Source organism: Typopeltis vanoorti, chromosome 22 (assembly GCF_054136105.1).
Source record: "Typopeltis vanoorti isolate ZY-2024b chromosome 22, IOZ_Tvanoo_1.0, whole genome shotgun sequence".
In the NCBI taxonomy this organism is placed as follows: Eukaryota; Metazoa; Arthropoda; class Arachnida; order Uropygi; family Thelyphonidae; genus Typopeltis; species Typopeltis vanoorti.
In genome coordinates this window covers 82,970,271-82,997,372 of record NC_143570.1, presented here as the reverse complement: position 1 = coordinate 82,997,372, position 27,102 = coordinate 82,970,271, and the positions used below count along the sequence as shown (strand labels likewise).

General features: G+C 34.7%; 1 protein-coding gene across 1 annotated transcript in view; it reads right to left on the bottom strand.

Annotated features, from left to right (window-relative positions):
* The window catches only part of LOC150094521 (calcitonin gene-related peptide type 1 receptor-like), a 54,386-nt gene that overhangs the window by 19,887 nt on the left and 7,397 nt on the right, over nt 1-27,102 (bottom strand). The window contains exons 3-9 of the mRNA XM_090412086.1: nt 20,464-20,567; nt 14,965-15,103; nt 14,216-14,329; nt 9,623-9,729; nt 6,692-6,783; nt 5,314-5,440; nt 4,481-4,634 (exon numbers count right to left, since the gene is read on the bottom strand). Of these exons, the coding sequence (XP_090268212.1) occupies nt 4,481-4,634; nt 5,314-5,440; nt 6,692-6,783; nt 9,623-9,729; nt 14,216-14,329; nt 14,965-15,103; nt 20,464-20,567 (837 nt within the window). The remainder of the gene's footprint in view (nt 1-4,480; nt 4,635-5,313; nt 5,441-6,691; nt 6,784-9,622; nt 9,730-14,215; nt 14,330-14,964; nt 15,104-20,463; nt 20,568-27,102) is intronic.

Sequence of the window (27,102 nt, the reverse complement as noted above, 5' to 3'; positions counted from 1 at the left end):
GCCAATTGTTTGCAATTGTTCGATAGATCGAGTTGATTGTTTTAAATTGTGTGGTACTTTGCAGTTGGAAGTTTCTAATTATATGAATGTTTCGAGTTGGTTGCTTGGTTTGTTTCAAGATTTCTTTTTGGTTTATTTCAAGTTCATGTCTTCCATTTGGTAGTCTACAATAGTTTAGTTGTTTAGAAATGAATGACTGTTTCGAGTTGGTTGTATATAAAAAAAATCAGCTAACGCCTATTTGTTCCCGTATAGGGAGTAGGCGGTGCCGTTTACCTTATCTAACTTTTGGAGACTGAGTGAGCAGTTCAATCTCCACTGGTAGCCAATCAGAGAGATAGCTGGCCCAAGGCTATCACTGATTCATCGGTACGCAGTGAAGAAGGCGGCAAGCTAGTGCCGCCATCTCGTGGTCCTAACCCTAACACAATATTTTTAATGTCTGAAAATATTGTGGGTTCGACGGTCGATTTTCTTGAGTTTACGGGACGAAAAACCCGAGTTTCCGGGAGAAAAAACCCGCTAGCCCGTGCTAGAGATCGACTAACTCGGGAACCGGTCGAAAAAAGGCTTAGAAAAATTTCCTCTAGTCGGCGACTAAATCCTTTCTTCGTGCGGTCAAGCGCCGTAGAGTGCAAAACGCCACTTCTACTGAGCTACACAGGCTCTTCGAGTTGGTTGTTTGAAATTATTTAATTTTTTCGACTTCGTTGTTTGCAAGAATTTGATTATTTCATGTTGGTTGTTTGGAATAGGTTAATTGCTTGGAGTTTGATTAGAATTGTTTCATTATTTCGAGTTAGTGGTTTGAAATTATTTGAATGCTTCCAGTTGTTTACGATTATTCGATTGATCGAGTTGGAGGTTCTAATAGTACGATTGTTTCAAGTTGGTTGTTCAGAACTGTCTGATTGCTTCGAGTTCGTTGTTTTGACTTGGTTGTCTAGAATAGCTTAGTTGTTTGAAATCGTTGAAATGTTTCGAGTTGTTTGTTTGAAATAGTTTGATTATTACACTTTGGTGACTTCAAGTGCTTAGAACTGTTTGAAATTCTATGATTAATTCGAGTTGGTTGTTTGTGTGCTCATTTGTTATCAATTAGTGGATTCGAATCGTTTGGTCGTTTTCAGTTGGTAGTTTGAATCATACGATTGTTTGGAAGTATATGATTCTTTCGCGTTGGTTGTTTGAAATTCTATGAGAGTTTACAATTTGTTGTATGGAAAAGTTTAACTGTTTAGAGTTAATTGTTTAGTTTGGAATCCTTTGATTGTTTCGAGTTGGTTGGTCTTCGGTTGCTTCAGTTTTGTAGTTTCCAGGTTGTTGGTTGCTTCCAATCGGTTCTTTGAAAATGTTTGTTTTGAGTTTATTGCATGGAAATGTTTGATTGTTTCAGGTTGGTGGCTTTGCGTTAGTGGTTTAGAACTGTCTGAAATTGATGACTGTTTCTTGTTGGTTTCTTGGATTGTTTAATTGTTTCAATTAGTTTGATTGTTTGGTAGTTTGGAGTTGTTGATTTAGAATTGTTGGGTTGCTTTGAATTGGCGGATTGGCAATGTTTCGTTGTTTCGAGTTGGTTGGTTATGATTGTTTTATTATTTCGAGCTGGTTGTTTGAAAAATTTTCAACTTTGCTGTTTGGAGTTCGTTGATTATTTTGATTTCATGTTCAGTTTTGTTTGATTGTTTCAAATTTGTCTGGAATGGTATGGTAGCTTACAGTAGTTTGGAATTGTTTGACTGTTTTCATTTGATTGTTTGAATATGTACGATTGTAGCAAATTAGTTAATGGGATTGCTTGATGGTTTGGAGTTGGTTGTTTAGAAATGCTTGATTATTTCGATTTGCAATTGGTTGATGGTTTGAGTTGGTTGTTTGCAATTGTTTGGTTGCTTTGAGTTGGTAGTTTAGAATTCTATGATTGTTTGGAATTGGAAGTTTGGAACGATATGATTCTTTCGAGTTGCTTTTTTGTAATTGGTGGTTTTGAGTTATGGAAAGATTTAATTGTTTCGAGTTGTTTGTTTGAAATTGGTGGTTTCGAGTTGATTGTTTAGAGTTATTTCATTTTTTTCGAGTTGGTTGTTTGTATTTGTTTAATTGTTTTCAGTTGGTTGTTTGCTTCCAGTTGGTGGGTTAACAATTGTTTGGTTGTTTTGAGTTAGTTAAAATTTTTTGATGGTTTTGAGTTGCTTGTTTGAATTGCATACTTGTTTCGAGTTGGTTGGAATTCTGTGATTGTTTTATTTGAACTGCATGATTGTCTCAAGTTTGTTGTTTGAAACTGTATCATTGTTTTTGTTAATTGCTTGGAGTCGTTTGATTGTTTTGCGTTGGTTGTTTGGATTTGGATGACTGTTTGGAGTTGTTTGTTTTGATTTCATTATTTGTGAGTTTTATGATTGTTTCACTTTGGTTGTTTAAAGTTGTATCGTGTCGTTTGTTTGGAGTTTGTTTCGAGTTGGTTGTTTGAAATTGATGGTTTAGAGTTATTTCATTTTTTTCGAGTTGTTTGTATTTGTTTAATTGTTTTCAGTTGGTTGTTTGGAACTGGAAGCAAACAATCCACCAACTGGTTGTTTGCTTCCAGTTGGTGGGTTAACAATTGTTTGGTTGTTTTGAGTTGGTTAAAATTTTTTGATGGTTTTGAGTTGTTTGTTTGAACTGTATGATTATCTCAAGTTTGTTGTTTGAAACTGTATAATTGTTTTTGTTAGTTGCTTGGAGTTGTTTGATTTTTTTGCGTTGGTTGTTTGGAATTGGATGACTGTTTCGAGTTGATTGTTTGGAGTTGTTTGTTTTCATTTGTTTATTTGTGAGTTTTATGATTGTTTCAATTTGGTTGTTTAAAATTGTATCGTGTTGTTTGTTTTGAGTTTTTTTGATCGTTTCAAGTAATTTGTTTGGGCTGTGTGATTGTTTCGAGTTGGGTTGGAATTGTTTAGATTGCTCGGTATTGTTTGTATGGATTACATTGAGTTGGTTGCTTTGAATTGTCTGGATAACTTCGAGTTGGTGTTTTTCGAAGACAATATGAATTTTTTTTTCTTTATTAAGAGGAAGCTTGCTTCATGAATTAGTTCCTTTTTTAATTACGGAATGTTTTGAATATGCACATAACCATTACATGTATGTGGATAATGGGGAATTATCCATATTCTGTTCTATTACGAAGAAAAATATTTGTCTTCACATTCATAATTCTAATATGAATTATGAATGTGAATTATGAATATGAACACTACACCTAGATGGAATAATACTGTATATGAATGCCTTCCATTCCGAATTCATGATTACCGGTACTTCCTTTCTTGGTGTCTTCGCAGAGCACTTAAGCGTTTTAGCGTAGCATGTACCTTTTGGTTGATACGGGCCTGAATCCAGGCAATGACTCTAGAAATCGTTGAGGGATTTTAAGTTGAATATAATTTAGCTATAAGCAAGTATTCTGTACGAAACTCGGAATTTTACTTCAAGAAAACGTAACAGGATAACCAAGGAAATTAATAGATAAAAAGATAATTTGTACCTGATAGTCTTAGTTGTATTTTCAGTAATGACCAATTCAACTCTGTAATTGGTAATATTTGTGTAGTTACGGCTGAAGTGGCTATGATTATGAGAACATTGTGAAATATTAGGAAACATTTACTGAAAATATATTCCCCTATATTCAGTTTATTGTAATCGCAGGTTAAATATATTGTGGGTAACTTATGTAAGCGATGTAATCGCTTACTACGAATTCATAACTATACACTCATAAACCAAAACAGGTTAGTGATGGCAGTACTCTCGTGTGGGAGATTGTTCTGATGGACATCATTGGGTCTTCCTTGAATTGTGGATCGTGTCCGACCAGGAAATATGTTATATAATGGCAATATGGCCCAGTGGATTTGGGATTATTCATCAAGAAAACATCCCGTATCACAAGGTATACCTTGTAAACATTCTCTATGTTCCTCGGATGTCTGATTTGAATCCCATCGAACATTTGTGAGATCATGTAGAATGTAGCATTATCTTGTTGATGCCAGAGCCTCAGTCGGTCGGTGAATAGGACGTTATTCTGTAAGTTGGACACCTTCCGTGGTCTTGTGGAGTCTATGCCAAGACGATTGCACGCCGTTATTTCAGCTGAAGGGGACCCAGCACACATCTAGATAGGTAGTCATAATGTTTTGGCTCGTGAGAGTAAAGCGAAGAGAGAATCGCATATTTAGAACTGAAAGAATATATTCCGAAAAGAAATTTAACATCCAAATTAAATGTTTAAAGCACAGCTTTCCAATCTATTTGGATTCTTTTCCCCATTAGTAAAGATTGGTTTACATTGACTAACTGCATACGCTAATATTGTAATGGAATTGTTTCTCTTTTTAAACCTCTTTCAGAACCGGAGAAACAATTTCTTTGTGGTTACATTGTTATTGCTTTATTTTTTCAAAAGTAATGAAATGTAACTATAACTTACCCCAGCCAATGAGAAAGAACCATTTCATGATGTGTTCTTCAGCGAAAAAGGCAAACACGAGGGCTGTATGTAAGTATAATCCTTCGCAAAACATCCAGCAATAACTAGACACGAGGAAGTAGTGAATGACGACGTGTAGAATCTGACATGATACCTAAAAAAAGGGAAATTTATTAACAAAAAATCATTAATGCTCTTTACACACACACAAAAAAAAAAAATACAAGAATCAGCTGATACCTCACGCTAATGCATTTCCAGAGAACTTTCATACTCACCTTCTGTATCAGAAACTTTACACACAATTAATTTATTGCATGTACTACAGAGCCAAAATTCACGCTGGAATATTTTAATTGCATTTATTTACGGAGAGTGTTTTAGCTGCTTCGTTTGAGGGAATAATTGTGAACGGTTTTAAAATTAATAATGTTGATACATATTGGTGCACAGGAATTAAAGTTCTTCACTGATCCCAGTATGCCTGGCAACATTTCTTTCCACCGTTATGCCAATAAGATCAATGATATCGGCTGCACCACACTTACAAATCTGCCACTGTTGTTGTTGCAGTGGCATCACTTAAAGAGTAAAAGTGGTGCTTTTACTCTTTAAGTATTATATTTAGAGAACAGAAAAAATGGATTACAACCTAAATTTTAAATGGCATTACTATATTACAGACTTGCGTTAATTCATTTACATTTACATGTAATTCATTAATTCATTCATTCACATTATTAAAATTAAAAGAAATTAAGCGAATTTCTAACCTTTGATCTAAGGATTACACAATGGTTAGTACGCATTGTTTCATCAAAATCGTGTCTTACCTCATTATTCATGATTACCTCCGGTCGGTTTACAACTTCAGTGTACCAGATGATCCACGTAATGTTATTAATAATAAAAGACAAGAAAAGGTTTTTGTGAATGGCTATACGAATACATTTAAGAGACCTAAATCAGGAAAAAAAAAAGAAAACGATATCTTGATTAAACGTTTCAAATATACTTAAAAAATATAAATTATTTCATAAATTATATGCTTAGGAGTAGCTACTTTGACTGCGTATGGCCAAGCAACAGGGTGAGATGACGTGGAGGGAGCGGAAATGGCTATGTGCGCGCATGACGTCACACTGCTGAAGCGAAGACCTGGATGCTCCCACAACCGAGCAAGCCAAGGTAGCTTGACTAGCGTCGGCCTTCGATACGCAACGCAAAGTTCAATTATTGCCGCGCAAGCTTAAAATGTCTTCTGTCTACAAAAATAAAAGCCTAAATGGAATGCTTATAAATGCATGCATTTATTAACAAATAAATATTACTTCTTTCTCAATTAATGAGCTTGCGCAGCAAGCATGGAGAATTCGCCACTGATAGTTCTAAATTATAGGAATAATACATTATCTTCCAGGACAAGTGTTTGCTACTTTATTTCTGAACGATCTTCTGTTTTCTATTCTGATACAAATAAACCCACCACCTTCTCATACTTACACAGATTTATGATTTTCGAACCGAATCATTTTCATTTATTTAAGAATATGACATCATCATCCGCGATGAGTAAAGAAATGGATGTAAAATAGCTATTCTGAAACTGTTTCGTATAATTTTCTTAATGATGCAGTTTGTATCGATTATAAGTTGGAGATAATATACAACCTTGCTATTCGTTTAATATAACATCTAATCATCTTATAAATCAGGGTTGATTGGGCGGTAAATCAAGAATAATTGAATTTTATGACGTTGCTAACGATGCGCTTTAGTTGCGGTCTTAATGATAAATATAGCTTTGGTTATTGTCGAGGGTGGATTTACTGTTCTCGGCTAATTATTAAGAGTTTGAAAAAGTTATTGTACAGTTATGGTTCCTGAAAGTTTTGAAAACATTAAATTAGCAGTGAAATGGTTTGGGGAAAAATAACTTGTTTATAAAGCAGTAGCTCAACATGAAATATAGAGATATATCACTCTGTCAATCACATTATTTTGTTGTTGTTGCAAGTGCACCAACAACAAAACAATATATTTTTAATAAGATTTAAAAATCCTAAACTAAAACTTTTAGTAAATAACACAAACTTTGTGCATTCCATTTATAGATTCGCGTTATATTAAATTAACGTTTAGGAAAAGATTTATGAAAGAATGTTAAGTGTTATTCATAAAACTGACTTATCAACTATTGGTTATAATTACCTGAAATAATAAAATATCCCCAGTGACATGAGCAGAGCAATCACAGAGATAGAATAGCCGGTCACATATAGAGTGTTGATCTTCTGGCGAAACTGGAAGGAAAAAAAAAACCCAGAAAATAATGAAGTAATATTTAAAACCGTTTTTTCATACATAGCGGTTACCAATCTTGACGATAAAATACTCTGCAATGCAACCCTGCCTGGAATACGCAAGAACAACGTGCGGTTGCTGCAGTAATGTTCTAACCGTCTGCAACGGAGTAAAAATTATACCATTCGGACGGCGCTTAAAAAAAAAAAAAAGTCAATATTAAATCACACCGAAACTCTAGCATATATTTGTAACAGCTTGACATATTTCAAGATAAAGAGTATTTAAAATTTCATATAGAAGTCAAGCATTAATGAAGAAACCTAATTTAGAATGTTGTAATACCGTTTTGGACAAAAAAGGTGGAAGAAGATAGTGAAGGAGGCATTGGACATCAACGGGCAGTGAGCCCATGGTTCGTGATGATTGTCAAGATAACTTTATTCCGTATTGAAACATTGCTTAAATGAGTGCAATTTTTAATCTACAAAAATTTCACTTCTTTTGCCATCTGGCAGAGTTCAGTTTTGTCCTTAAAAGCTGTCACCACATTTTTCAATGAACAGTTTTGCGTATGCAATTGATATGAAATATGTAGGAAATTTTGAATTGGAGATTTTGAAACGAAAATTGACATACTGTTAAAGTTCGCAAATGTCCTTTCCCAAATTATTCCATTGGGTTGTTTAAATTTGTCTTGAATGTTTGATTTAATGCATCCAAAGATCTATTTAGATGCATTAATCCATTTCTAAGAAACCTTGAAATTCATTTTCGGTGTTATTTCAACTGTGCCGTGTTCTAAGTAATTTTATTTAATAATAATTCAGTAAGAAATAGTGAAGTCACCTTAAAAATTAAAAACAACAACAACAGCATTTTACTGCTGATATAAAATCAGAAACTATTTTGTTATCGTGTAGGACCATGTGCCAAAATTAAGCTCCGTTCTGTTTTAAGATATTTGAAAAATAGGTTATCCTATATATTAATCATATAGTTTATATACATAAATAGATATCGTTCTACACCCACCCACAAAATCCTTTAATATCCAAAACCTATCATTCACAAGAATCATTAAATCGCATTTCTTGTTTAATACTTTTTTAGGATTGAATTGAAAACTTGTCTGAATTGCGCCCAATCCATTTTTTTTATATACAGTCCCATCTCCAAAAGACTGTAAACCTTTCTTACATAAGTGTCGTGGATGAGAGGATAGTTAATCTAGTAACCCCAATCTGAGATTAAATATCGTACTTTTCAATCCGCTTCAGGCCTCCAATAAGTGGGATGATTTTCCTACACACACGTGTTGAAATTTATCTGCCACCTTGAGGCATTCACAAGTATCCATTCCTATGGGATTCGAAACGACAAAACCTTTGTTTTGAGAAAACAGCTTTCTATCTCTTAAGCGACTGTCCTATGGAGGAAAAATAGTCTGGTATGAGGAGCTCCAGGGTTAGTAGAAGTAGCGAGCCACCAGGAATGCTTTACTTGGTTGTAAAGCACAGTCAGACTTGGACCATGAGGTCCAAGGATCATATATATCAATTCTTTGGCTGGTTTGTCTTGCTACCATCGCATGAGACTGTTATGAACTCTACATTAAAGTAGTCGAAAAACTGAAACATTCTATCCATTTCGCTAAACTGAATTCTAACATATGGCAAGTTATTTTGCAACTTAAGTTGTTTGGAATTACCACCCAAGCAACTAAAGGCTACAAGGTGAGTGTATTATGTTTCTTCTGTGTTGAATGTTTGTATGCTTAGCGGCTGAAACATTAAATAATAGAAAATATGTTTTTTCTTCCGAGATTCTATGTGATACAAACTAAATTCCCTTCAGATGAAAAGAACTTGCCCTTATAGAGTTTCCTCGTTTTCTAGATGGGAGGAGTCGAACATAGCTGTTTAATATCCAAGGACATTGTCGATACCAGCTGGATATGGCTGAGTAACTCGTGCGCATGACATGGCCAGAAATTCTTTTTCTAACTTCCTAAATTTAAAAAAGATGAAATATTTTTGCAAAGCTCAGTAAATCTTCATTATCAGTATATCAAAATACGCCATAGGGACTATAATTTGACAAAGTCTTCAACAGATGACTGCCATACTTTTCTGTTCATAGCAAGTCCTTAAGTACCCATAACAGTCCAAAGTATCCTTGGATTTGGTAACCGTGATTGTAGAATAAAGTGGTTAGCCCAATGCATATATTTTGTGTGTAAACTGCGCATGTTCTCCTGATTGGTTTGCCTGTATGCAGGATGAAAATCCCGAGTTTCTGAGGGGAAAACCTTCTCTACCACCGAATGCGACAGGTAACTTGTCACCAGTTGAAAATCCCCGATAAACGTTTTTCGGGTTCTAGACTGAATTCAAACCCAGGTGCTTTCAACCGAAGGACATAGTCGAAACTGAGTTGAGAAAGATCGATGATTGTCATACGCACTACAAAATTGGTTAGGAAGTAAATAATTCAATTACAATAAATGTAATTGAATTATATAAATAAATTAAACTTCAATTTTATTGATTTACTCTTTATTCGGCTATAATGTTTCATTCAGAACATAATTATGAATTTCACTTAGTAGATATCGAATCTATGTTCAGTTTTAAAAAAAAAAATTACAATATGCATAAATTTTCTATTCATGCATATTGTAATACATAAGCTCCATGTTTGAAAAAATAAAGAAAAATGTGGAAGGTATTCTCAATGCTTTAAGGTTGAATTTCCCCGTTTTGTAAACATAAAAGTTGAATGAATTATTTGTGTGAAAATAAAGGCAAACATAACTATTAGAAATGTAATACATACGGATAAATCCTCATGGTCGATACACGTGGTATAATTGGACCACGATATGTTTGTATCAGGATGTCGAAACCAGGTGCCGTCTTCATTGCACAGTTTATGGCCGAACCCTAAGTAAAAAAGAAACTACAAAACTCAAAGTAACACAAAAATTTATCATTCTTAGATTTGATTTTATACAAAGAAAAATAAGCTTTGTTGTTATATACAAAACAATTAATTTTCTTAGCTAAAGAGAAAAGGGCATGATCTAATTATCAAAATATATTTCGTAAACTTATGAATGTTATACAATTAAATTCATTTGGCTGTGTGAAATTAATACATTTGCTAATGCTAATATAATTAAAAATTGCATTTAATTTACTCAAACGTCTGTAACTGCTGCGAAAATCAAGTTGTTCTAATAAGCACACAGTGCACAGAAATAGGGAGAAAGCGCTGCTATAAGAGAACTAGAGAAACTATGACTAGCAGCCATATAATTGCAATAAGGAACTGAAGTGATGCGTAAGAGATAATGTAAACAGAAATTTCGACGAAGTTTATCGAATGCTGTATATTATGTAATTGTAGCGTGCTAGCAAATATTCTGAACCTTCCAAAGCAGCAACTTCTACTGTTGGGAAATGAGAGAACCAAAATTGTTCAGAAAATATCTAGTTGATCAAAAAATAGACTAAAAATTATGAAGATGGTGCACGATTCTTTGATGTCTGAAAAACGATATCTCCACATGGCCGGGTAGGATTGTCTGATGCTTTTCATGTGCAACTGAGTGGTTGTACAGCCTTGAATTTCGTACCAGAAGTGGAATTATAAGACACCACAGAACCAATGACAGCCTATCATAATTGAAAATGCTACTAATATTTTTTTCGACTTTGGGAGAGCGAATGTAGGACTATGGAGTAATCATTTGCTTCACAGGCATGATGGCTGTATTTACAAAATACACCGAGAACGCTATTACTTACTTAAGCGCTTAATCCACATAATGAGGTGGGTAATTCGTATTAGGACTGGTGGTCATATTGCAGAAAACGTAATGTTGAATATTAACGTTTAGGACAGTTTCGTGATAGCTTCTCTCCTAGTGTATGTGTTCAATTCCACTAGTGTAATGATCGCTGTTTCAAAAGGTAGTTCCAGTTGCCTTTATGATCTCACTCACGTTACAACCTATAGTACGATTAGTATTAATACCGTGGGTTAGATAATCCAGAAATTTACTTTGGATCTAACACATTTTTCTTGATAAATCATCTCACCCTAAACGATGAAAATCGTGTAGCACCACATGTCCACATTTTTAGTCACCGCAGTGATAAAGTCTCGTCAAAAAGTGTTAGTGCTTCACCAAAGATAGCTAACTCATCATTAAAGCCGAAGGGGGTTAATATATATTTTATTCAAATTAATTTTCTGCAACGTTGGTATAAACTGAAAAATTCATGCAAACATATTGCAAACACATGTAGGATTTTTTTACCTATATTTCAGTAGATATGCAATCAGAGAAGAACTGCATGAAGTGGTTGTGAGCTGGAGATTTACCAGGATAATGCATTAAGATGAATGATGATGTAGGACGCAAGGATTTACTGTTAGTTTGGAAGATTTATTTGTACTGAATTTTTGTTACCGGAGGATCGCCTATTGGTAGATAATGCAGCAGAAAGTTTTCCGTTAAGAACATTGAAGAATGTAGTCCGCTGTTTCACAAAGATGCAGTAGAGACCCCCCCCCCCCGGAACCGCTAATTGGATTAATCGTGTTGTGTATCTCACAGAATTGGCCGCTTTATCATCCTTGAAATAAAAGTATTGCAAGTATGGCTAACTTCATCACGTTGTAATCAAAACCGAAGGCCAACATACTAATTGTTGTGATATTTTAAACGATAAATTTGCGTAGTATTTGTCGAATTTCAGAAATTTATCTACATGGACCTTACTTTAAATGTTTGATTATTTCATTTCATACTGACCCATCTGCTAGTTTGCAGGTTTGTCCTATAAAATTGTAATAATTCTGGAGATACCCCCCCCCCCCCATCAAATTATTGAACATCTGTCCCGTCCTTATCGTGTTGTAGTATACACACGTAGTTGGCATGATAAACATTTTACAAAATGCGTAACATTCCATCGATCCTTTTTATTTAAAAAGGAATCAATAATAGACTTAGAGAAACATTAGTTGCTTTTGATTCAAGCTTTAATATAGAAGTCATAATGGAGATATGGGAATGCAAAACCGATGGAGTTACATTCGGAGAGTACCTGCTGAAAAACAGTAATGAGCTGACTAAAGAATGCGATTACAATTTTCACACAATAAATCTAACACTGGAGGCCATCGTTTGGATTTTTCGAAAAAAAGCTTTGCATTCATTAATATAAATAAAATGATCTTCGTTATAACTATTTTCATTGGAAACTTATCTGCAGAGTGGAATTTTTATGTAAAGTTCTGTGATGAGTTTCTTTGTTATCAGAAAAAAAAAAACTAAAGGACTACAATGCTTTCTTTGAGTCGAGCACAGCAACTGCATGAATCAGATTGTTCAAGCAATATCCCCCCCCCCCCCCAGAAAACGTTTAGGAGTAAATTTGTTCTCCTAAAGCGCTATGCTCTCACATAATAATACGATCAGGTTTTGAAGAGCTCGTATTTCTTAATCGAAATGATTCGTATTCGTTTTGAGTATTCTTTAGTACACTTACGCTATATATTTCATAGTTAATCGCAATGATGATGTGCCAAATTCACTGTGGATTCCAGTAAATTTCAATGCACCTCCAAGAAATGAAGATTATGGCAACGATGGTTCATTTTGCTCATGTCTCTTTAAAGATCGTGATTATTTATAGGATTTTTGTAAACAAATGTATTCACTTAGTATACCTGAACACCATTTTATGCTGTACAAAAAGGCTGAAAAATATGACAAAAGCTTAAATTTTGTAGTTATTGATTTAAGATAATTAATTAGATCGGTAATTGCTATTCAGTGGCATTCAATTTGCTGAGAAGTAGTCTTTGAAGTCTTTAGAATTTGACTTTAACCTAGCTTGCACTTAATGAGTAAAATTGCAGAATACGCATTCATGGCACAATATTGTTACGAGACAACGGTAAGGTCCAATACGTGTCGGAATTCTTGCTGATAACACACACACATAAATACAAATAATATATGTATGTGCTCTTCACATATCAGTATACAGTATATACACACAAAGATAATTAGCATGTATTGTATACCCACACTTCGTAGAACCGATCTTGGCTTTGTGTCAAGAATAATCCATTCATGATGAAGGGGAGAAAGAAATAAAGGATGAATGAATTGGCCACCAACACGCGAAGTCATGTGCTTTATACTTAAATTTTCTAATTGTTGTACAAGCCAAATAGTTACCACTTTAAGAACTTGAATTTTCATAAAAGAAAAGCTAATTTTCCGATGTAGAATAATAAACACTCATCCCACGAAACGCATTGATTACCCTAATATCGGAATGGATTCTCCTTTTGACATGAGCAGACGTGTCGAAGGGTATTGCATCTATGGGAATACAGTATTACTAGTTTGCTCGATATTTTTTAAAGGAAACGAAGCACATTTGGAGTTCGTAATATTACTCCTTTGTTTGGAGGAGTTGAAAAATACATTACAGAAGGTAAACATTTAAGTCATTCCATGTTTCTCCCGATTTTGGAAGTAAAAGTCAACTGGGAGGCAACAGATTTCACATTTTGGAAACAGATAAACTTCTTTCTGGCTTAAAAGACATCTTGAATATGGAGTGTTAAGGTAATGGTTTGTTTAAAATAATGCACCGTCTATAACTACGAAAGACTTGTAGAGAGAGGCGTTCGTGCTCAGTGAAACTAATTTAAGCCTCCTCTGCATTGCTTGTAATTTTTAAAACATATTTTCATCTACTTGACCAAATGAATGGAGAAATTTATTGTTTCACCCGCTTACTCATAGATGAACAAACACCGATAGTGTTTTGCATTTTTGTAATCGTAAGAAGTAGACTTCTATTTGATGGCCGTTCCCTATCAAGTAACTGCTTGATCAACAAAACGGTGCTTATGTAAATCCCACTTGATGCCACTACTTGGTATCAAGCAGTCATGAATACAACAGACTGTCATTCATGCACAGTGGATCCTTGGCTTCATATAGTAGTTGCCACCAATGCCCTTTCGTTCGCTTGAAGTAACAGAAACTGAGATTTATCACTCCATGAACCTTCTCCAAACTTTGGGTATCAAACTGATTTTTTTTGCACACCTTAGTCGTAGTTTCTTGTCCGTTTGGACAGGCATGGTCAGTATGCGGCACATTGTGCATTCAGCACTGGGATATCTTTAATAATTTGGCTGGGGACCCAAGTTATTAGATTCTTTACAAAGAATTGAGAGTGATTTAGTATATGATGCTGCTTTCATGTTATTACTGAAGGAAAATTGTATATAAAGTGGATTGTGTGATGATTAATAAAATCAATTACAATAACGTATAACCAAGAAGTTTCCATTTCTAAATTTGGAAATGATAAAGTGAATGCCACTTACTACTTATAACAAAACCAGGTACGAAATGCGGACATGGGGTAAACGCAATCTGGCTAGCGGGAGTGTCATTCCAACATCCCCACCCATCGAATGTTCTAGGGCATACGGAAGGACCTGCCAAAATAAACAGAACAATACTATTGTAATAAATATCACAAAATAATAATATTTAAATATCAAATTTTATTGAATTTTGTGCGGTCAACAAGTTCCGAATCATCAATATTGATTCCAACGGTTTTGCCAAATCTTGTTGAAATAAAAATTTGCCGTTGCAAATCAAAAGTGTAGTACTTGGATATCTTCTGGGCGTATTGTAAATCCTTAATTTTAAATGCCACCAATTTATTGAAATATAACACTAAGATACATTTTTATCCTTTTTTTTCTGATTACAGTTCACTCGAAACAAAAATTGGAATAACTTGATAAATATTTTTTTCAATAGGGATTACAGCTATTTGAAATCCATATTGACGAATATTGATTCCAAATTAGTTTCCCATTATTTTTTCATCTCACACACACACACACACACACACACACACACACACACACACACACACACACACCCTTCTTACGTAGCATTGTTTTTCTGATATGCACCAGTTATATTATGAAATTTCGTGCACGTAATACCTTAAACTGTGTTTTACTATTAAGTATTATATGTAAAAACAAATTTGGGAATATCATAGAAATTTACATTTATAAGCAAATATAAAAAGTTCGTATCAATCGAATTTTACCTTCTTTCTGCTCAGCCTGAGATAAAACAGTTTCAATGCATTCGCTGAAGGCTGCTTCGATGTCGGCATCACGATAGGGAGATTCTGGTAAGGATTCAGCTATTTTCATAATCTTCGATATTAATTTATCATTAGTGGGCTGAAAATTGAAAGACCGAAATCACGTATTAGATTAGAAATCACGTACGTAGATTATTACATCTAACATGCAACCATATAACATGCAGTATTGCTTACTAGACCAGCGCTTCCCAAACTGTGGGCCGCGGCCCCCTTGGAGGCCGTAAGTTTTGTTGAGGGGGGGGTGAAATAATGAAAACAAATTTAAAATGTTTTAAGACTAAGTAGAATTTATTTAATCTTAAAAGAAACGTATTTAATTTTTATTATTTCTTTTTTGTTCTTTTTTATATTTTAATGGAAAAAAATCACACATTGGTGTTGGTTAATAAATTTTGCTTCCTGCGTATTTCGGCGATTAATGAATATTAGTAAATATATGCTTATTCATATAAGTTTTATTTCAAAAGGTATTGATAAGAAATATAGAAGAGATTACAAACGCAAAATCTTGAATATAAATACAATAAATATTATAATAATATATGTCTATATTACGATGTTTTTTTTCATTGGGGGCCGTGAAATATTTTAATTTTTCCAAAGAGGGGGCCTTGGCATCCATAAGTTTGGGAAGCACTGTACTAGACGATCTTTGGTCTAGTTGCCGACAGAAAAACAAATAGATATAAAAAAACTGTGGAAAGAACTGCACCTGTACATTGTTTTGATTGTTTTGTAATAAATTTTATGGATCGAAGCCGCTATGCGATGATATAATCACATATTTTTCTTTTTTTCAACTTTTAGGGCTATAGCAGTTTTGCACATATTACACCAGTGTATTCAAAATATTTAAAAAAATGGTTCAATGAAAAACGAAACAGAGATTGTTGGAAAATTTTGCCTAGAACTCAAATATCAAATTTGAGATCTTTTACAATAGTGTCTTAATACTAAGAGGATGATGATATTCAGACTCTTCTATTCACTTACAGGGTGAAGGCCTCTCCCATTGCGGGAGGGTTGGGTCTACTATCTCCATGGTGACTCAGTCCATCTTGGGGGAGTGTTTATTCACTTGCATGAATGAACATGAAAGACAGTCCCAAACATCCATGCCCATGGCGAGATTCGAACCCGCAGCCTCTTGGCCGGAGAGTGGATAAGCTAACCACTCGGCCAACACTAAGAGAATAGCTAGAGTCAAACCAAAGTTTGCCATGGAGAGGAAATTCATTTCGACAGACAAGTTCTCGGCGGCATAAAAATTATTGAATAACTACTTACACTCATTTACTGACTGCATCTCAGCCCCCTCCCCCACTCCGTGCAGTACATTCTGGGAGCCTGCTACTCTCCAGACAAAAACTTGTTATTCCCTTGCATAACTTACAGGAACATCCGTAGTCCTCGTTCCTTCTCCGCTTCCTCCATGGCAGTCTCACTAATATAATACATAAAATTCCAAAGGTTAAAACGTTTACCTTTACTTGAACTGAGACTTTATTTATGCGCATTCTCTTATTTCTGAGTATACTTCTGCGCATACTTCTGAGCACTTAGCTGGAAAGATATTTGAGATAACGAACCAATCATTTCAGATAGAGCCATCTATATAATGAATAGGCAAAGTCAGGCAGCATGAAATTACATATATCTTAAATCGAAACTCTATTTATTTGAAAGTTTCGCAATTTCTTCTACATTATTCAACTTAATATTAAAATACCTAATATACGAAACTATTGAAATAGCTGGATATTGTGCTTACCAGCAGTTCGAATGGTGCATTATGGTAAAACTGATGCACAAACACAACTCTCCTGCTACGATGCAAATGTCCTTGCTTCCTTCTAAAGAGGCTAACAGCGTAACGTTTTGCAAAACTCCACGATAATTAAAACGGAAATGAAGTTTGTAGTCTAGGTAGGGTGCGACTGACTGGCAGTAGAATGCTTATCGTTTATTATTAAACGATCGCCATTATGATTTTCCCCGATGTCTCAGCGATTAAATATTGAACATGTGTGTTTTCAGATTGTTTTTCACGTCTTGTGAGAATAGAAACTCGAATTTCTAGAAGAAAGTGAAATACCCTCTGATGTAATCTAATTTAGCATTGGAGAAAGTTAAAAATAATATTTGCAATTTTAAATGTTGTAACTCTGCAGATGGCGTGGGCATGTTGTATTCCATTTGGACAGAAACAGCCCTCGTCAGCTTGCAGAATAGATCTCGATCTATTAATTTCAAGTCTCAGACAAAGATCTACGGCATTAAATTCTATTACTCTTTCGCAAAATGCGAAACTGTTCGTTTTGTCCATTTGTATACAATCATAGATGTTAGGTAGAAGGAAAGCTTCATTACGGCAGTATACAGATGGGCAAAACGAAATTTATTGGGGAGTTTCATATTGCGAAAAAGAAAAAAAAAAAGGAATATCGGAAAATTCTCTTCGGTTTGACACTTTCATATGAGTCAAACCGAAGTCAGACTCTGCATCAAAACGCAGCTATATTCGCAATATGTAAACGCTTTTAGGTATACTTCTCAATCAATCTGAGTCAAAGACAAATTGACTTTTATCTGGTTGCTTAGGAAATACTCAATGTGATTAATAAAAGAATCTGTCTATAATACAGAACAAAGTTCGTACACATTGACAACCCTTTTGTAAATTCAGCTAAAATAGTTAAGTTCCGATATTAAGAATCTTCATAACTCCATTAAGAGTATTGTTCAGAGCACCAATTAAAAATGATATTCCTGTTGAATTTTCAACTACTCGACAATTGTCCATCACATTTCAACAGCTTCCTGGGGGTGTTGAGCAGGATTTGTTGCAACAACTACAGCGTTTGCAAAAATTACTGGTATCTAAAGAAAAGCATTAAAAGTAGATAATAAAACCTAACGCAAAAATGACATTTGCCGAAAGATAAGTATCCCTGAGCTTTTGTTCAGATGCTCTAAGATGGTAGCGCTTTAAAAATTGAAAAATGGATTACAACAGTGAACGATATACAGCATCTTTGATAATCTCAGATGCTTTCTAAAAAAAAACACTGAGGAAGAAATTTTATTCTGCTCCCTGATAATGATTTGTACGTCATTAAACATGCAAAGTGGTTGAACATGTCATAAATTTAAAATAAATTTATAGATTAATATTACATATTTTGTACAATATATTTATGAAAAGAATGAACACTCCCCTTCTTTCAACGCTATCAGATTTAAATCCGAGCCAAGAGCCTGTCTCATTCTAAGTTGCTACTAGCTTATTTATATTTTATGTGCAATTTACTTTTCATGCGAAGCTCTCCCATATTTTAAAAACAGCTGTAATTTTTCTACAGCAAAGTTTCTGCGGCATTAAATATTATTGTTTATTATTAGTAAGTAATTTATTAAAACACTGAAGAAGGAGTGGTAATATAGAGATTGATGGTAAACGAAAAGACATAGGAATAAAGAACAGAAAATTGAAATGGATTAATAAGTGTACACTGCGTGTAACCAAGGGCCGTAGCCAAACTGGTTACTACAAAAATAAAATGTAGGAGATACAGTTAATAAAATTTAAATGACTGCATTAATGAGGGCACACGTATACATATAGAATATATTGAGACATAATATATAACAATTGAAGTAATTTTCTAAAAGATACGTTTAAAATAAAAGTCAACATTATTCAATCCCATGAGATAGTCTCTCAGTCTTTTTCTAAAAGTGTAACCCGATGTTACACGCTTTGATTCATTAGGTCATTTATTGCAGTTGCTTGTTGCTCAAATGGTTTGTGAAAATTTTCTTCGTTTGTGTTGGGAACTACCAGTAAGTTTCGGCTGCAATGCAAACCATAGTCTACGTTATGTACAGAAAAATTTACAGTCATTTCTTACATATACAGCAATCCCTCGATTAGTCCGCCTAATGCGTTCTTTAAAACAGGCGCGTTAATCGAAAACGCACTAATCGAATATATATATATTACATAATAACCTATGGGAAACAGTATAATTTGTTCCTCAGATTTCTTTTTTTGAACCTTGTTTTTTTTTTTTTTTTATAAAAGAATTAAGGTATGTTAAAGGGCCTAGTTAAAGGAAAACCATGAAGCTGAAAGACAATAAAACATATTCAGAATATAAATTTTATTATTCTACTTCTTAACAAAGAATTGAGCTAACGCAGTTTGGCGGGTTTTGGTTCTTTTTTTCATACAACCGACGGTATGGCCGTATTACCTCTTCTGCAAATTTTACTACTTCTTTCTTCATCATCGAATCTTTTTCACACATCCACTTTTTTTGCTCACTAATTCTTTTACTCATGATTAAAGCTTGGGAAAATACTTTAAAATAAAAAAAAAGTAAGGAAAACACACTCATATAACATTGCAAAGGAGGCACGAGATACGACCATCAAAGCGCTATGTAATTATACTACGCCCACACTTTTGTACAACTTCGCTTGTCTTGGTGCCCAGAGTAGTCGATTCATGCTGAAGGGGGAGAAAGAAATGAAGGCCGTACGAATCGGTCGCCAACACGCGAAATCACGTGCTTTATAGATAAAATTTCCCAACTGTTATACAAGCAAAATAGTTACCACTTTAAAAACTACTATGATCATAAAAGAAAAGTTAATTTTCCGACGTGTAATAATAAAAAACTCATCCCAGAAGACGAATTGAATACCCTATTATCGGAATGGACTCTCCTTTTTGTGACATGCGCAGAAGAAGTGTCAAAGGTCTCGAATCTGTGGGCAGACGACAAATTTTGGCGGTAAAAATTTGGAACATAGTATACATGGAAGTAGTGTAGTATGTCATTACAAATAACTTTGTAAAATGTTTTAAATTGGTAACTAAATTATTTCATTCGGGTGAGCGATTTTTTAAAATAGTTAGCCATAAAAATGTATAGATAGAGAATTTTTAAAATCTGTAACATTTATTTTTAAGATGTATATAGGCGCACTAATCGAATTTGGGTATTGAAAAAAAATGACTCATTAATCTAAAACGCACTAATCGAGGGATTACTATAATATACAATTATATAGATAAAGTTTTTGTAATGGCAAAATGTTGATCAGTAATGGCTATAGCCCTGATTATTCTATTTTGTGTTCGAATCAAAGGAAACAGATTGTTGTAGTAATCTCCACCCCAACAAGTGATACCATTGCAGTGAAGGATTTACAATTGAATAATACAAGCATCTTATAAACACCGAATTGGCAAGTTTTCTTTTTAACATAATTGAAATAATTTCATAATGCTTTTATTTTAATTTAAAATAATTTCTTGCCTTGTCAATTACGATTGTAGCAGTTCATTATTAAGGAATTCATTATTGTTTCTGTAAGCAATTTTCACCATCACACAACGTTATATAAATACTACTGAACTGTACTTACTATTTTCTGACCGAAGTTGCACATGGTATAATTGGTGATGTCTTTTTTCGTTTTCGGATCCGTTGCCCACGTGCCATCTGGAAGACACTCTTTAGCAGCAAAATCTTGGCGTGTAAATAAAAATCGAGTTTGAGAAACAAATAATTTTTCTGCAGAAATTTTAATCAAATGTTTAAAAGTTATTTGTCATTAGAGTAACTGTAATCTTTAAGTCTACTTCCGAATTTCTTAAAGTTAATATTTAAAGCTATTTAATATTATTAACAATGGATCGAAAAATCACTCGTAAAACGATGCTTCTTGTTATAATCGGACTTCACATATGGAGAACGGTTGTATTTCATATTATCAGCGGTGTGAAGTTAACTATTGTTTATATTGACAAAATTAGGCGGATTTGATTGGTTCCGCCTAATACATAATCAGAGGAATTCGTATATCAATAGGATTGCTTAATCTAGAATGCAGTCAATCGCCAATTTGAAAACATAGTAGCAGAATGAGTCGTAAAACATACGTAATTGAATCCTTGTTAAAATAATGGCATCTCACTACTACGATACGAGATGATAATCATTTTAACAAGGATTTCATTACGTCAGTATGTTTTACGACTCATTCTGCTGCTATACTTATACATTAACGAGTAATTATAATTCAAATGAAGTACACCATAGGGCATAAGAATCTAGTCAATAATTCTTATGTTTAATAGTGACACTGTGGTTATGGCTAACAAAAACCAAAGACGCTTGATGCCTTTAGAATTTATCTTGCTATAAATTAAATTACAAAATTTCCCTCGGAGAAATTACCACTTTCTTAGTAAAGGTATGGAAGTGCATTATAGTGATTAAACTAGCTGCTACTTACACGTAATCCTAATATAACCTTTTCAGATAATTGCTTTAACTTTTCAGAGGCTTAACAGAGTCTGTGTTGGAGTTCGACAGTGAACTTATTAATGGTTATTGTGGCAATGATTCAGCCAGAGCCGGCTGGAGGTTTTGCTGGGCCTCGGGAAAAAGTTATTAGTGCTAGTCCCAAAATATTTGCCAAAAAAAAAAATTTTTACTGAAAAATAATATAATTTTATTAAACATGATTTACAAACATTAAATACATAGTTATGTACTAAAATATTTCCCATATCAATACCTCTCTGAAACATCAAAAATTCTATTATCAAATTTTCTTAGAAATTTGAAAGTGCGGGCGCCTTTGCGCGGGGCCTTTTTCTGAGGCCCGAAAAACTGACGTCTGAGTCGGCCCTGGATTCAGCATATCATTCACAATGAATGCATTCAAGAATGGCCAAATGTTTAGTCATTACAGTTATATAAGTTATCTAAACTGTTAATTGTCTTTTCAGTTTAAAATTAGATAAATTCAAATTATATTTTACATTAAACTTAAAAAAACAGCGATTACCACCAACTGAAATAATTACCATTTATACGGAATATTTAGTATGGCATGAGCTTAATAAAGGGTGGGAAAAAATTTAAATCATTATTGCTATAAAAATGAATGTAAAGTCAAACCGGTCGAAATTGGCAGTGATACTCTAACTTATAATATGAAGACAATTCAACTAAGGACGAAGGTTGCAGTGGAATCAAGTAGAAGACCTAATTGCATGCTTTATTCTAAGTAAGGAAATAAGAACTATTTGTTCGTACTCACGTGTTTCACTTGATCCTGGGATGTAAGATGGACACGGAGATAATGTTACGTGACCCGCTCGTGTTGCATTCCAGCACGTGAACCCATCAAATATAACTGGACAGGAGATTGTTGCTTGAGTACCGAAAATACACGAAGAAATAAAGCGTGAGATAATCAAATATTTGGTGGACGCCGCTACCACTACAAGAAGGACGAGATTTAATCTTGTCTACCGATTATTATAATGCTGGACATGAAGCGAGTGGGCACAAAGTCACTTTACTCATACTGATTGTACTGAACTGCGAAGGTTTTGGCAGATACTTTCGAGGAATACAAACTAGAAAAAACCTGATCTATTTGGTAAGAACAGAAGAAATAAAACATGACGATAAAAAATGCGGAGTTGGATTATTCCAAAATAAAAAAAAAAGGGCGGATATGATAAATAGGGAAGCGAATCGCCTAACGCTCCAGTGTTGAGAAGCCTCGATCCATTAAACTGTACAACAATCTTCAAACCAACCTGTTCACCTGCCGCTCATACGAAACAATGGATAAATATGCTCATCAGTTGAATGGAGAAAAATATAGCGGTATTTTTTTAGAGTGATTTCATTATCGTTTACTCATTTAGAATGAAAAAATGTCGATTTAAACCAAAAGTAAAATATCTTGACAAAATTAAGTAAAAATTCCAAATCCCAAATTTCACCAAAATCCGTCCAGTCAGTAATCTATAATTACTAATATATATATATACTCGGATCTCGTTTTATGTGTATCTTTTTTATGTGGATTTGAAGTAATGCGGTGCATAACTTCAAAACTTATGTACCGTTGTACATAATGAACAGCGTGTTGCAGCACATTCTGGCGTAACGCGAGTAACGTGTAAGCAGAGAGTGTCCATGAAGTTTAATTTTGCAAGTGAGTAAGTGTTTGTCTTTTCATTATCGAAAGCCCTAAAGTTTGAACTAATTTTTATTTTAAAGATTTAATTTGGCCCAATGGAGAAAAAAAAGCACCAAAGAAAAGCAATTTCTTTGGAAATGAAAATTGCAATTTTAGATCGCTTAGCAAAAGGAGAGAGAGAGAGAGAGAGAGATCTACTGCGATTGGTAAACATTTTAATTTAGGCGAATCTACTATAAGAGCAATTAAAAAAATTAAGTCGCAATAAGAAAATCTGTCATTTCTGGCACAAAACTAAGTGCCAAATTATCATCGTACTCAAGAGATGCTTTATTAGAAAAAACGGAACGAGCGCTCGTAATTTGGAATTGAAAATTAACTCAAAGAAGAATTCCTAGTGGTTTTTTAATTAAACAAAAAAGCTCTTCGGTTTTATGAACAGATGAAGCAATTGGAGCCGTCTACTTTCGCTTCCCAGGGTGATAAAGAATTTTCGGCTAGCAAAGGATGGTTTTTAAAAACGAATGTATTTCATAACGTGAAGATTATAGGCGAGGTTGCAGCAGCAGATGAAGCAGCCAAAAAATTTCAAGAGTAGTTAGCCAAAATGATTGAAGATGGTGGATATTGTCCCGATCAAGTGTTTAATGCTGACGAAACAGAATTGTTTTGTAAGGAAATACCTAGTCGAACTTACATCGCAAAGTCTGAGAATAAAGCAAGTTGGTTTAAAGCAAGCAAAGATCGAGTAACGTTGTTACTTTGTAGCAATGCATCAGAAAATCGAATGTTGAAACCCCTCCTAGTAAATCGATCTCTAAGACCACGTGGTCTTAAAGGCAAAGATCTAAAACAGCTACCGGTACATTGGATGGCTAATACAAAGGCCTGGGTAACAACTGCTGTATTTCCTGAATGGTTCAATAATTGCTTTATACCAGAAGTGGAAACATATATGAAGCAAAAAGCTCTCGATTTTAAAGTTTTATTAATTGTTGACAATGCACCAAGTCATCCGCATTTAGAACATCCAAATCTGCAGGTAGTGTTCTTTCCACCCAATACAACAAGCATTATTCAGCCATTAGATCAAGGCATAATTGCTACTTTTAAAAAATATTACGTTAAGCACAGTTTTCAATTTATATCGGATAAACTAGAAAATGAATCATTAACAGTAACTGACGTTTGGGAAAAAAATGCTATTTTGGACTGCTTAAATCAGGGATTCCCAACCCTATGCCCGCGGGCACCATGGCGCCCGTCGACCAATTTGTGTGTGCCCGCCGCTGTTCAACCGTGTGCGATATAGTTTGAAATAATCACGCAACAATTCATGGCATGCTATATGATGCATGCGTTAATGACACATGACGAGTATTAAACGCATGCAATGTAAAGTAGACGCGCATTCGAAGTTGTTCATTCCAGTTTAAGAACTGGAATATCATCATCATATTCTCCTAATTATGAAGCACTGGCCAATGAAATGCAATGCCAAAGATCAATATAATGTAAACTTTTAAGTAATAAAACATTTGATTATAATGTAAACTTTGTATGTATTCATTTAACAAAAGAATTCAAAAAATGCTTGAAAACATAGATGGCGCCCGTCGCCCTACGGGTATTTTAGAATGTGCCCTAGGAAACAAAAAGGTTGGGAACCCCTGGCTTAAATCATGTTGCATGTGCTGTCGCTGAAATAAGACCACAAACTTTAAATGCCTGCTGGAAAGCAGCTTGGATATGTTGCAAACAGTGCAACCATTCAAACATCTGCATTATCAGCTGAAATCATTACTTTGGCACAGGAAATTGGTGGAGAAGGTTTTGATACATTTAGCCAGAATGATGTAGACGAATTGCTTGTGGTTAATGCCTTAAGTGATGATGATATTATTGGATATCGATTAACTTTAGATATCGTCGAAGATCCAGAAAACGAGAGTGAAGCGGAAGAAAAACCTGTCCCCCTTCACTGCAAATATAATTCGAGAAGGTCTTGAACTGTGCAATAAATTGGAAAATTATTTTCTTGTTGATGACACAAATTCTGAACGAGCCTTCAAATTCCAACGTGAGCTGAAGAACTGTATGTCTGGATATCGCGAGCTGTATAAAAAATTAGTGAAATCATCATCGCAAAGTTTAATCACTGATTACATTGTCAGAAGAAAAAAAATCAGCACAGAACGAGGGTGAAGCCAATTCTGTTTGTGAAGAACCTTTGCCTTTACCATACAGATCTGATGCGCTGACTGTCTCTTCTGGTGATGAAAGTGATTTCGCACCAGTTCGCAAACGTTGCCGAATGTTGTCTAATAGCGACGATAATTCTGATGACAAAATGTTAAAAAAAATTGTTACTTTTCGATATAATTAAATGAATTAAGCTTTAAAACAAACTTAGGTATTCTTATTTTCTTGAATTTTTATAAACTTTTTATGCGATTTTAGGTTTATTTTAATTCATTGCTTCGGTTTTAGAAAAGTTTTACTGTGGAACGTATCTACCGCATAAAAAGAAACCCGACTGTATATATATTGGGTTGTGGCACGATTGATTAATCAAAGTAATCTCCAGCAGCATCAATGTATTGTTGCCAACGTGTGGCAAGGTCATTTATACCACATTTGTAAAAATCAGTGTCTCTGGAAGTGATGAAGTCCTCCACTGCCCGATAAATTAATGCGGCGTTGGCAAAGCATATCGTGGACAAAACATGGCCCAAGTGCCGGGAAAAAAATGGTAATCTGTTGGGGAAATGTCAGGAGAGTATGGAGGATGAGGCGCAATTTCGTATCCCAAATTGTTGATTTGCTGTATGGTTGACACTGCCATGTGTGGTCGGGCGTTATCCTGAAACAATAGGACTCCATGTCTGTTCACAAGTGCTGGTTGCTTAAGGCACAATTTGTCATGCATTTGCTGCATATCTGTACAATATCGAGCTGCATTTATTGTTTCACCTCGTGGAAGGAATGAGTAGTGAATAACACCAGCAGAAGACCACCATACAGTAAACAACATCTTCGTTGGATGCAGAGGTGCCTTTGGAGTCCTTCCTGGAGCGTCTTTCACTCGCAACCACTGCGACGAACGTGTACGATTGTCGTAGAATACCCACTTCTCATCCACAGTCACAATTCGTTGCAGGAACCTTTCTTCTTTACTTCTTAAGAGAGAAGAGCACACCTCCAAACGTCGTGCTTTGTTTTCATCAGTGAGTTCGTGAGGCACCCACTTGTCGAGCTTTCTTACTTTTCCTATTATTGCCAAGTGCTGTGAAACAGTTGAGAAGTGTACATTTAGTGTCTGGGCGATCTCTCGTACAATTTGTCGTGGATCTGATTCGATTAAATCCTTCAATTCATTCGAATCAATGGAGGAAGGACGATGGCCACGGTGTTCGTTTTTTATCCTCAAATCTCCTGAGCGAAATTTTGCAAACCACGGCGAGTGGATCTGTCATTAGTTGTTCCTCCACCGAATGCTTTATTGATGTTTTTTACTGCAGCCGCTGCAGAATTTTCCAATTTGAACTCGTAAAAGATATTGCAACCTTAATTGACTGGGGTCCATGATTGACTTGATGTCGGTAGTATTCAATGCTCGTTGAACGAAACAAATACTACAATTGCATCACCCACGTGTGACGCTGTCACATGACATAAAAAAAAATTCGTATACCTCAGCACTTGCTTTCTTCAGCAACCAGTAGAAACCTGACAGTCATTCAACGGCCATTTCATTTGCAACAACCCAATATATATATTGCTTTGTATATTTATTCATTAAAAATAAACAGTGAAAATGATTCTGTACTTATCCCTATGCACCTCACAGTCGGTATCATTCCATCCAGTTCCAAGACTAGATCTACAGTCATTATTTTTTTGCCAGAAGTTGGAGAGTTTTCATTTATTGAAAGAGTCCCTAAGAATTATTATGAACACGATGATTAATTATATTGGGTTCATTTGCCATTAAAATTGGACTTATAAATGCGTCAAAAACAGATCAGAATACTAAAACTTCGACGAGTTTTAGTA